The sequence below is a fragment of the Phyllobates terribilis genome, unplaced genomic scaffold, assembly GCF_046119375.1.
Source record: "Phyllobates terribilis strain yellow unplaced genomic scaffold, ASM4611937v1 Scaffold_2__4_contigs__length_985480577, whole genome shotgun sequence".
Taxonomy (NCBI): Eukaryota; Metazoa; Chordata; class Amphibia; order Anura; family Dendrobatidae; genus Phyllobates; species Phyllobates terribilis.
Genome location: NW_027362762.1, coordinates 846,117,440 through 846,130,356, shown reverse-complemented (window position 1 = coordinate 846,130,356; position 12,917 = coordinate 846,117,440). Strand labels below are relative to the sequence as shown.

The 12,917-nt window shown below is 41.9% G+C and overlaps 1 protein-coding gene across 1 annotated transcript in view; it reads left to right on the top strand.

The window, feature by feature from the left end:
* HIP1 (huntingtin interacting protein 1) overlaps positions 1 to 12,917 on the top strand; it is a 199,203-nt gene that overhangs the window by 174,910 nt on the left and 11,376 nt on the right. Inside the window, exons 24-25 of the mRNA XM_073667838.1 lie at positions 3,081 to 3,174; positions 9,142 to 9,242. Of these exons, the coding sequence (XP_073523939.1) occupies positions 3,081 to 3,174; positions 9,142 to 9,242 (195 nt within the window). The remainder of the gene's footprint in view (positions 1 to 3,080; positions 3,175 to 9,141; positions 9,243 to 12,917) is intronic.

Below are 12,917 nucleotides of genomic sequence, written 5' to 3'. Positions count from 1 at the left end.
ACCCACACATCAATAAAAATAGATATAATAGGTACACATTGATTTAGACAATTGTATGAATAATTAAAACACTCTGAACCACAGGAAGAAAATGCATCTACCAAGGCAAGGAGATAGAAGAGGGGCATAAGATATACATATATATATATATGAAAAATATAATTGTAGTATTCTATTAATAGCCAAAGATAATGACAGGTGATGGTAAGCACTAGTTCTCTATTAATATAAAACGGTGTCGGTATAAATATGAATGAAAAAAATAGTGCTGAAGGCTAATGTAATAATAAATAGTACAAATACTGTAAAACTCCACAAAGGGGGGGGGGTAAATGCCAAAAAAAGTTCAAACATTTGACCCTTCAAATATATATCTATTTGTGCCAAAATCCATAGTTTTTAGTAGAAAGCCTGAACATATAAACAATAGTGTGATAGAAGGATGGATGTAACATAATAAGGCATAGGTTAGTGCTCATACAGGGCAGACATGATGGAATAATGCCAGAAAAATACCTTGGTGGTCTAGGGAAGTGAGTGTAAAGATGCACTGATGCCCCCTGCACAGGTCGTACATGACTACCCATTTACACATTGAAAACCGCAAGAGATCATTTATAAAACCGCACATGTTCGAAAAATAAAATCACGAAAATCGGCCATCAGAAACCCTACGTGCCTGATCCTTCTCTCCCAGCATCATTTGTCAGAGGTCCCCATACACATTATACTGTTGGCCAAACCCACCAATTTCAGCGGATTCAGCTGACATTAGTCTATTGTGTACGGGGGGCTTAAGCCCCCGTCTCACATAGCGAGATCACTGCTGAGTCACGGTTTTGATGACGCAACAGCGACCTCACCAGCGATGTCGCTGTGTGTGACACTTTGCAGCGATCAGGCCCCTGCTGTGAGGTCGCTGATCGCTGCAAAGTGTCCTGGACCATTTTTTGGTCTTTGCCCTCCCGCTGGTCAGCACACATCGCTGTGTGTGACCAGCGGGACCAGCGATCAGGCTGGTAACCATGATAAACAGCGGGTTACTAGGGGCACACGCGCACTTAGTAACCCGCTGTTTATCATGGTTACCACTCTGCTACGGTGAGCGGTAACCTCCCGCTCACCGTAGCAGAGTGGTAACCATGATAAACAGCGGGTTACTAGGTGCGCGTGTGCCCCTAGTAACCCCCTGTTTATCATGGTTACCAGCCTGCTCCAAGCTGGTAACCAGGAGCAGGACATCGTGGAAAGATTCTTTCCACGATGTCGCTGCTCCCCTGATCGTTGGTGAGCCTGCCTATTTGACAGCTCACCAGCGATCACATAGCGACGCAGCAACGATCCCTGACAGGTCGTATCGTTGTCGGGATCGCTGTAGCGTCGCTAAGTGTGACGGGGCCTTAAAACTTGGCAATCTTCATGTGCATCACATTGACTCATGCTGAGTAATAGATGTTGCACACTTTTAGACACTTTTCTCTAACTTTACACCACCTCTTGGTCGGCTTTTATGAGCCTCAATTTTGTGGCTGTTCCATTCCAGCTGAGCCCTTCTATTCTCCTTGAAAAACTTTATTTTTAATTACTAAATTGGTTAAACAACACAATGCAAAATTTGCAAATTTTAAGGCATAGTCAAGGTACTCAGAATAGTACATGTACCTCAATGATTTCTTCAGAATGTAGGGTGTTGTCTGCAAGTACTGATCATTACAGTATCATGTGTTATCTGTGGTTTTTCTTAGGAATGCCGAGATCAGCCAAATAAACGTTAATAAGAACACTTGTTCCCAATCATTCGCCCATGTAAATGTGCCATTGATCAGCCGGGGAACTAGCAAAATGCTTGTTCATCATCTGTTTGTGTAATTTCTGCTGGTCAGCGACACATCCTCACATGTAAACTAGGATGTGCTGCCGAGAATATGCAATATTGGGACTGAATAATTGCATTAATGATTATTCAATCCCCATATAATCATGCCCTTGCATGTAAAGAGCCAGTGCTGATCAACTTTCTATATCGACAGTCGGTGCTTGTTTTCTTCTGTGTAAGCCTAGCTTAAGTTGATCGGGCCAGGATCAAACTGCAATGCAGAGACTGGCTGCGGGACTGCCGACTCAAGCGTGACAGCTTTATAGAAATATATGAAGCTGTCACGGAGACCCACATGCTGTCCGATCTTGGGCCGATTTGTCGATCTGAATGTACCCTTAGTCAGCAATTGCTCAGCCGCAAAATAAAAAGAGGCTTGTTAAAGTGCAGAAAAGGGTGCAATACAGACATGGTGGTGGTTTAGGGAGGCAATGACAGCTGACAAAATCCTTTTAAAGGGAATATGTCATCTGAGAATGACCTATTTTAAATCAAATTTTTATTACAGATGAGCAAAAAGATGTGCCCTGCCCTGGTGTGGGGTCCATTTTATACTCGAGACCAGGGTAGTGCGAATCTTTTTGCTCATCTTTATTTGTTATGTTAAATATATTTCTAAAATAAATTAAAAACATTTTTTTTTTTAGTTTTCACATCACTATATTAAAAAAAAATTTTTTTAAAAATTTTTAATTTTCACACTGGCAATTAGGCCCAAGTTTAGACTTTATACTTCTTGGTTTCCACAAGGACCACAATCGGCTAACTGAGACCCTATTTGTTTGTATAGAAGCGTTATCTGAGCATACTTTATCTGGGCAAACCTATTGTGAATGTTGGATCCTGTACTGTATATAGACGTGTTACCATTCATTGTAATTCTGTCTGTGATGATAATGAGGATGCTGAAAACTCGTCTGTACAGAACAGGAAATATGACTCTTATAAAAAGACTAGGGGCTAGTAGGAAAATTGCAAGAATTCTGATTATTTTTATATAGCTAGTGATGTGGAAAATAAAAAAAAAAAAAACTTAATGGAAAAAAAAAACATTTAAAATAAATATCTGAAAACAGTAGGTCATTTTCTGATGATGACAAATTCCCTTTAAATCTACGGAATTTATTACACAAACAATACAATAATAAATTAAATGATTTTCTCCTTTTATACTGCTTTGCTTATCTGTGTTTGTGTTTTGCAGGATTTTAGGATCATGCACCGATCTCATGCAGGCAATTCAAGCTTTGATACTGGCCTCAAAGGACCTCCAGAAGGAAATTGTGGAGAGTGGCAGGGTCAGTAAATCTCTTTCCCATCTTGAAACAATTTTTATGGTATAACATCTCTGCTTGCTGTATTTCTGCTCTGTTATCTGATGCATTGTATTCAATATTTACTGATATACATGTATGTCTGTCCTTCCATCATTGTAAATGCTATCTGATGGGAGGTAATATACGGTGTCAGGCATAAGGTGTTAGGTCTGTGTCTTTGATCAGCTCTCCACGCCCTGGTGAGCTGAGCAGCTGCCAATTTAGTCACAAGCAGCTCCCACAATCCCTCTCACCTGATGCTATAGTCCTTCCTATAAATCTAGATGCATCATAAGGGGTGCACGCAGTGTGGGGTGCACGCACGTGTCCTCTTCGACAAGTGTCTAACAGTCATTTCAATGGCAGTCATTCAGGGCAGGAGTCAGGTAACCCACACTTTGTACTCACTTCTAACTATGTACTTTATTCCTGCATCCATAGAGTGCTTTTTTCATCCACATTCACCGCCCCATCCCTCCTCCATCACCACTCATCCATATCTGCCCCTCTCCTTCCCTCTCCCATGTACCGCTCCCATGCTCTTCTGAACTTCCTAAAACATCTCACTCTATCTTATCCAAAGGTATTGCACAAAAAAACACGTCACAAATCCAAATACTATCTGCTCTTTCTCTTTTTACTGCTACTACTCACTTCAGGGGATATCTCTTCTAACCCTGGTCCACCCTCCGCCAACCCCAACCTCTCCCCCACCTCACATCGAAACCCTGCTTACCTTATTAACATCAGCTGTACTCCTTCATCTCCCTCCTTCAATTGTGCACTGTGGAATCCACGGTCTGTATGTAACAAGCTTCCTTTCCTGCACAATTACTTTCTGACCAACTCTCTCAATTTCCTGGTCCTCACCGAATCCTGTATCCAGGATTCTGACACTGTCTCCCCTGCCGCCATTTCTCATGGCGGCTTGCATTTTTCCCATTCCCCGAGACCTGCGAACAGACTTGGTGGTGGAGTCGGCATACTCCTGTCCCCACAAAGCACCTTCCAGGTCATCTCCCCAGTTCCATCACTCTCATTCCTTTCTTTTGAGGTCCACACCATCAGGCTCTTCCATTCCCTCTCCCTCAGATTAGCTCTCGTATACCGTCCCCCAGGCTCACCAACTCAGTTCCTTGACCATTTTTCTGCCTGGCTGACGCACTTCATGTCCTCAGATTTACCAACCCTTATCCTGGGAGACTTCAACATCCCCATAAACAGCCCCACCTCCTCATCCGCATCCCAGCTTCTATCTTTAACCAATTCTCCTGGCTTCTCACAGCTTTCAACCTCTGAGACACACAAAGACGGAAACACCCTTGATCTGGTCTTTGTCCGGCTTTGTTCAATCCCCCACCTAGATAACTCCCCTCTTCCCCCCTCTGATCATAACATTCTCTCCTTCATGCTCACAAATCCTCGCCCGCACCAGCACACTCCTACCTATTACACATTCAGAAATCTACAAGCCAGTTTCTAACATCATGTCCGCTCTCTATCTGAAACTCAACCTTTCCAAAACTGAACTTCTTCTGCTCCCGCCGTCTACTCACCTCCCTAAATCTGACATCTCTCTCTCCGTGTGTGGCACCACAATAACTCCGAGCCAGCAGGCGCTTTGTCTGGGTGTTGTGTTTGACACCAATCTTTCCTTCACCTTCCATATACAATCTCTTGCCCTTTCTTGTCGCTTGCACCTGAAGAACATCTCTAGAATCCGCCCCTTTCTCACCATGGAAACAACAAAAACCCTCACTGTTGCCCTGCTCCACTCCCGCCTTGACTACTGTAACTCTCTATTAATTGGCCTCCCCCTCACTCAACTTTCCCCCCTCCAGTCCATCCTTAATGCTGCAGCCAGGGTCATCTATTTGGCTAATCGTTACTCGGACGCTTCTGCTCTGTGCCAGTCATTGCACTGGCTGCCCATGAATTATAGGATCCAATTTAAATTGCTTGTTTTCACCCACAAAACTCTCCACAGTGCGGCACCCCCCTACATCTCTTCCCTCATTTCTGTTTATCGGCCTACCCGTTCTCTATGCTCTGCAAGTGACTTTCGACTAACATCCGCACTAATCCGTACCTCCCACTCCCGGCTTCAAGACTTCTCCTGAGCTGCACCTATTCTTTGGAATGCTCTACCCCAAGAAATTAGGACGAACCATAACTTACATAGTTTTAGGCGCTCCCTAAAAACACACCTGTTTAGGGCGGCCTATCACGTTCCCTAATCAAAGTCCTTTTATATTCTTATAGCCCATCCCTTACTTCTCCAAACATAAATCTCCACCGAACCCAAAAGCACTACAGATACTGGCTGGTGATGAGCTCATGCAGCCTTTATCTATCTCTCATCCCCTCAAGATGGCTGGACCATCATTGTAAATAAGCCCCTGTACTTTGTGTCACCCCCACCTCATTGTAGATTGTAAGTTCTTACGAGCAGGGTCGCCATTATTTTTGCTTTAATTATTGTATTATCTTTAACTGTTACTTATGACTGTTGTATATGAACCTCTGAATTGTAAAGCGCTGCGGAATATGTTGGCGCTATATAAATAAAGATTATTATTATTTCTTGTGTCTGGTTAAATTTCTATAACTGGGCATAGTCTGGTGCTGATAAAAATGCCAGGACATTTTTGGCATTGCTTTGCACCTCTTGTTAAAAAGTGGGTAACATTATCAGAAATAAGTAGTATATAACCTGACTCAAAGGGAACCTGTCACCTCAAGGAACACCATTAACCTACAAATATGATGGTAATATGAAGTTAAATAGTAAGACACGCTTACTAGAGCAGCAGCTACAGGGAGAAAATAAAGCTATATCCTCCCTGCAGACGATCGCTTCCAGTGATTGGTGCAGGGAATGGTTACAGTCACTAAACTGTGAGCGGGCTGTCATCACTCTCCTGCACCTTGATTGACAGCCTGCTCTGCAGTTTGTGTATGTACAGTGTGTGTGTGCGTAGAGAAGGCTAACGATCAAGGTGTCCGGAGTAATTACAGGGCGCTCACTCTATTGTGACTGGTAACGACTCCCTGTACCACCCCATGACTGGAAATGATAGGCTGCAGGGAGGATAGAAGTTCATTTTATCTCTGAAGCCGCTGTTCCAGTAAACGGCTACACAGGGTTTAAGGGCCATTTACCTGCCGATTAAGATCCTGAGCCAAGGTGTAAACACATTGCTCAGTGCCAGTAAAGCTTGTATACTTATTTATGTCTTCCTTGATGTGACTTGTGGTTCCTATGTAACTGAGATCCTGCACATTAGTACCACATTACAGCATCAGCGCCTCCCAGCATGGTGTTTCCTTCTGGAACTGCATCCACTATTTCTATCTGACTTCTAGATGGTTGTCCAATAGACTTTTTACATAGATATTTCTGCAGTTTGTATGTCTGCAGGTTAGCAGACTGGCCGGCAGTGAACAATGTTCCTTTTCCAAGCAGAAGACTCTTCAGGAATCGCTCCTTTTCTCTGAAAGACGAAGCGTCTTTTAACATTTTGTTTTTTTGGTTGTTCTCTGAGCACTTTAACATTTTTTCTTACATCTTATTACTTAAGTTTTCAGGACATTTATTTAAAATTTATTAAACAATAAAGAAAACGCTTCAAGCAAAAACGTTGACAAAACGCTCACAAAGTCTTCCGGTCGTCTTTTGATCCTTCACACTGACTTCTATTGTAAAGTATTATGGAACACGCCAGAAGAGCGTACATGTTATTTCTTTTTAACACTTTTTGAAAGTTTTTGAAAGCCTGAAGCGTTTAAAGGGAATCTGTCACCAGATATTTGCTAAGTAATCCTGAAGCAGCGTGATGTAGGATACAGAGCCTGATTTCAGCGATATGTCACTTACTGGGCTTCTTGGTGCCCGTTTGATATAATCCCTGTTTTCTCTGCTGTAGATGTAGGAGAGCTGAGAATTCTGAGCTGTGTAAAACCCCGCCCAAACCACTGATTGGCAGCTTCCTCTGTACACTGTGCATTGTCAGACAGTTGCCAATCAGTACCCTATGGGAATAAACAAATAAACATGCTAGAAATAGGAAGAAACCACTATGGCTAAATAGAGCTGTAAGGGGCGCAATAAGTGACAAAAAAAGCATTTAGAGATCTAAAGCAAGTAGGTAGTGATGAGGCATTAAATAAATACAGAAAATTAAATAAATTCTGTAAAAAAACAAATCAAGGCAGCAAAGATTGAGACAGAGAGACTCATTGCCAGAGAAAGTAAAAATAACCCCAAAATATTCTTCAACTACATAAATAGTAAGAAACTAACAAATGATAGTGTTGGCCCCTTTAAAAATAGTCTGGGTGAAATGGTGGATGAGGCTGAGGAAAAAGCCAATATGCTAAATGATTTTTTTTCAACAGTATTTACACAAGAAAATCGCATGACAGAAAACATGATTAGTGATAACAAAAATTCTCCATTAAATGTCACTTGCTTAACCCAGCAGGAAGTATGGCAGATGACACTAAACTCTGCAGGGTAATCAATACAGAGGAGGACAATTTTATATTACAGGAGGATCTATGTAAACTAGAAGCTTGGGCTGATAAATGGCAAATGAGCTTTAATGGGGATAAATGTAAGGTAATGCACTTGGGCAGAGGAAATAAAATGTATAATTATATGCTTAATTGTAAACTGGGCAAAACTATCACTGAAAAAGACCTGGGTGTATTGATGGCCGACAAGCTCACGTTTGGTGGCCAGTGTCAGGCAGCTGCTGCAAAGGCAAATAAAATAATGGGATGCATTAACAGAGGCATAGATACTCATGAGGAGAACATAATTTTATCTCTGTACAAGTCATTAGTGCGACCACACTTAGAATACTGTCTACAGTTCTGGTTTCCGGTGTATAAGAAAGACATAGCTGAACTAGAGCGGGTGCAGAGAAGAGCGACCAAGGTTATTAGAGGACTGGGGGGTCTGCAATACCAAGACAGGTTATTACACTTGGGGTTATTTAGTTTGGAAAAACGAAGGCTTAGGGGTGATGTTATTACTATGTACAAGTATATGAGGGGACAGTACAAAGACCTTTCTACTGATCTTTTTACTCTGAGGCCTGAGACGGGGACAAGGGGGCTTCTTCTACGTCTGGAGGAAAGAAGGTTTAATCATAATCACAGACGGGGATTCTTTACTGTAAGAGCAGTGAGACTGTGGAGCTCTCTGCCGCATGATGTTGTAATGAGTGATTCACTACTAAAATTTAAGAAGGGCATGGATGCCTTTCTTGAAAAGTATAATATTACAGGTTATATATACTAGATTCCTTGATAGGACGTTGATCCAGGGAACGAGTCTGAATGCCGTATGTGGAGTCAGGAAGGAATTTTTTTCCCCAATGTGGAGCTTAGTGTTTGCCATATGAGTTTTTTTTGTCTTCCACTGGATCAACAAGTTAGGCTATGGGTTGGACTAGATGGACTTAGTCTTCCTTCAACCTTAAAAACTATGTTACCATGTTACTATGTTACTATGTAGTTGTCTTGTGATAATCTCCTGCTTTTAAAACAAAACCCTGATTGTATTGAAACTACAACCCACAGCCTAATAAGTGACACATCCATGGACTCAGGCTCTCATGCCCTATATTATGTTACGCTCAGATTAAATAGCAAACAACTACCAACAGATTCCCTTTGAAAGACATTCAAAAGTCTGAACATATGAACAGCAAGTAATTTTTCCCATACTAATTAATAGGGCTGATCTTTTAATCATTGTGGTAGCCCTTTTTTGGTCAGTGTGAACATGCATGTGCTGCTTGATACAAGTCTTATTTTTATTATAGTTAAGCTTTTAAATCAATTTTCACTGTGTTTTTGCTCATGTCATTATAGTGAGATGCTAAATCTTCTGTCTAACTTCAGTGGACATGTTCACCATCTTTGTTCATTTTTCTGCAGGGTTCAGCATCTCTCAAAGAATTTTATGCCAGAAACTCAAGATGGACAGAAGGACTAATCTCAGCTTCCAAGGCTGTTGGCTGGGGCGCTACTGTGATGGTGTACGTGAGCTTTTTCTTTTATATTCACCAGGTATATACTGAAAAGGAGTATTCCGATTACAAGAAGTTATCACAGGATAGGGAATTAACTTTTAGATAAGTGGGGTTCATACCATTGAGCCCCCTATCAAGCTCCAGAAATGGACATTTTTGTCCTCCCATCTGAATGGTACATTTCTCCATTTATTATCTGATTTTCCTCTAACCGGAATACCCCTTTAAATGATTGTCCCACATTAAATCTTTCATTTCACTTTTAGTTCATAAAAACATAAACAGCTTTTAAGTGAAATAATTAAAAATTGTTCCTGAATTCAGATATCACTCTTACATACATGGTATGAAGCTCAATGCTGTAACGTTGAAGTCCATTCAGAAAGTCCACCTGAGAACCTGAATCTGATGAGAAGGAGCCGTGTCTCGTGCACTGATTGACTGTCCTGTACTATAACAGGAATCACTCCATGCCATGTATGTAAGGAGATTGACATACTGCCTACATTTCCCCTTGAAGAAACAAGTGTAACGTTATATAGTGTAACATGAATTGTGATATGTGTTAATGATGTTAATATTGTGTATTGTCCGACAGTAGGGAGAGTTAGAGTTAAGTTTGGGACTAGCCCAGAGTGGGAAGGCTAAGGTGAAGGGACAGAGACAGTCTCCTGTCAGAATGTCTGATAGGGCCCAGTGTGCATAAAAAAGGAGACCTAAGCTCTAGACAGTAGCAGTGCCACAGGATTTGGGTATTCCTAATGTGAGAGGAGACCGTGACGTAGGATAGCGAGATCCTAGTCGAAAGGAGAGAAGTGACCGAAATGCAGAGTGGACAATCGGAGACGGGTCCAGGGAAAGGACGCCTAGCAGTACGGCCTAGAGTTTATAGCTCAAATAGATAACAGGCCCAATATGGGACAAAGTATGTTAGACAAAGAGAGTGCCCTGGGCGGGAGTTCCAGAGCGTCAGAGAGAGAGAGAAGGTAACTACCGGCCATACTGGAAATATAGTTCCCTAGAAGGGAAAGAAGACGCGGAACCGTGGGTTAAGAATAGGACTCTTGCTAACTGGACTGTAGTACTGAGCTGGTCTGTGGTGAAGTAGAGAGGAACAGTGAAGATGGAGAAAGAGCAAGTAAAGAGAAAGGAATTTGAAACTGTGTGTGGAAAATGCTCCTTAGTGTGAAGGAAACGTTCTTCAAATTGTCTACCCGCTATCTACTGTATGTATTACCCACCAAGTTAATGTTTAGTAAAAAGGATTTTTTTGACTAGTGGTCTCCTTCATTGAACTGTCAACACCTGATCCTGTCGAACCAAAGTAATCGGTAACATGCGGCCTGCAAGGACGTTGCGCCCCATCAGCTTAAGTCTACACATCCAGCCTGGACCTCCACCTTCGTGTAACGTGCCGAGGCATAAGAGACAAGTACCTTGCCCACGGCTACCGCCACATTACATGTACAATAGGATCTAGGTGTTTCTATAGCAGCAATGCAGTTTCACTGTCTTAGAGCAATCACTCTTAGCAATTTAGTTGGCAACTTTGACCTTTTTTTTTTAAATAGTTTTAGAGTTTTAATTTTTGGGGGGGCTCCTGTTCACATTAGTTAGGATGTACTTGCCATTTTTGCTAGGTTTCTAATTCTCTTTTTGGCAAGTGCACTCCCTCCCCCATCAGCCTCAGGTGATTTTAAGTAGTTAGCTGGTTCAGTCCTGACCCATAAATTGTAGGCTTGCATTTCAGCCCAAGAGAGGTGACAAAGAAGGACAGGGACCCAACAATGAAGGACGCCCTGATGCTGGCTGTTTGGCACACATATATTGGCTAATCTATTCGCCAAGTACCTTCCTTTACTGTAATTTTTCATATTAATATTACAGAAAAATGTTTTCAAATATTTCATGTGTACATTTTATAGCGCTTTCTTATGTTTCTATAGCAGCCATGCTGTTTCAATGTCTTAGAGCAATCACTCTTAGCAATTTAGGAGGCAATTTTGACCTTTTTTTACTGTATGTACAGTGGGGAAAAAAGTATTTAGGCAGCCACCAATTATGCAAGTTCTCCCACTTAAAAAGATGAGAGAGGCTTGTAATTGACATCATAGGTAGACCTCAACTATGAGAGACAAAATGAGAAAACAAATCCTGAAAATCACATGAAAATAAGTATTTGGTCTCATATAATCAAGATTTCTGGCTGTCACGGACCTTTAACTTCTTCTTTAACCCCTTTGCAACCCATGACGTCTTAGTACGCACAAATTGCATCCCCCCGTTCAGTGAGGGCTGCTGCACTGAGCCCGCACTGAACCGAGCACATGTCAGCTGATTCTTACAGCTGACATGTGCCCGCAACAGCCGCGGGTGGAATCGCGATCCACCCGCGGCTGTTAAATGTTAAATTGCGCTGTCAATCTCCGACAGGGTAGCGCGTCATAAGCCCCGCCCATCGGCGACCCTGTCACGTGATCGCGGGTCACTGATGGGTGGGCATGACAACTCAGGGTCTGCAGCAGACGCCTGTGGTTGTCATGAGCTGGTCGCTATGAGCTCCACCTAGTGGTCGGCCCTCATAGCACAGGACCAATTCTACTATATGCAGGGGATATGTAGCAGAGGCGATCGGATAGTTGCTGCTTCTAGTCTCCTATGGAGACTATTGAAGCAAGCAAAAAGTGAAAAAAAAACGTTTTTAAAAATATAAAAAAAATAAATCACCCCCCTTTCGCCACATTCAAAATTAAATATTAAAAAAAAAAACTACATAGACATATTTGGTATCGCCGCGTTCAGAATCGCCCGATCTATCAATATAAAAAAAGAATTAATCCGAACGGTAAACGGCATAACGAGAAAAAAAATTTAAATGCCAGAATTACGTTTTTTGGTCGCCGCAAAATTGCAATAAAATGCAATAACGGGCGATCAAAACATCGGACCTCCCCAAAATGTGATCAATAAAAACGGCAGCCTGGCGCGCAAAAAATAAGCCCTCACCCAGCCCCAGATCCCGAAAAATGGAGACGCTACAGGTCTTAGAAAATGGCGCTATTTTTTATTTTTATTTTTTTACCAAATTTTGGAATTTTTTTTTCACCACTGAAATATAAAAGAACCTATACATGATTGGTGTCTACGAACTCGTAATGACCTGGAGAATAAGAATGGCAGGTCAGTTTTAGCATTCAGTGAACGTGGTAAAAAAAGTAAATAAAAAACAACTGTGGTATTGCACTTTTTTTGCAATTTTACCGCACTTGGAATTTTTTTCCCGTTTTCCCGTACACGATATGGTAAAACTAGTAATGGCGTTCAAAAGTACAACTCGTCCCGCAAAAAATAAGCCCTCACATGGCCATATTGAACAAAAAATAAAAACGCTATGACTCTGGGAACAAGGGGACCAAAAAACGAAAAGGCAAAAATGACAAAACCCAAGGTTGCGAAGGGTTTAAGAGGCTCCTCTGTCCTCCACTCATTACCTGTAGTACTGAAACCTGTTTGAACTTGTTATCAGTATAAAAGACACCTATCCGCAACCTCAGACAGTCACACTCCAAACTCCACTATGGTGAAGATCAAAAAGCTCTCGAAGGACACTAGAAACAAAATTGTAGCCCTGCACCAGGCTTGGAAGACTGAATCTGCAATAGGCAAGCAGCTTGGTGTGAA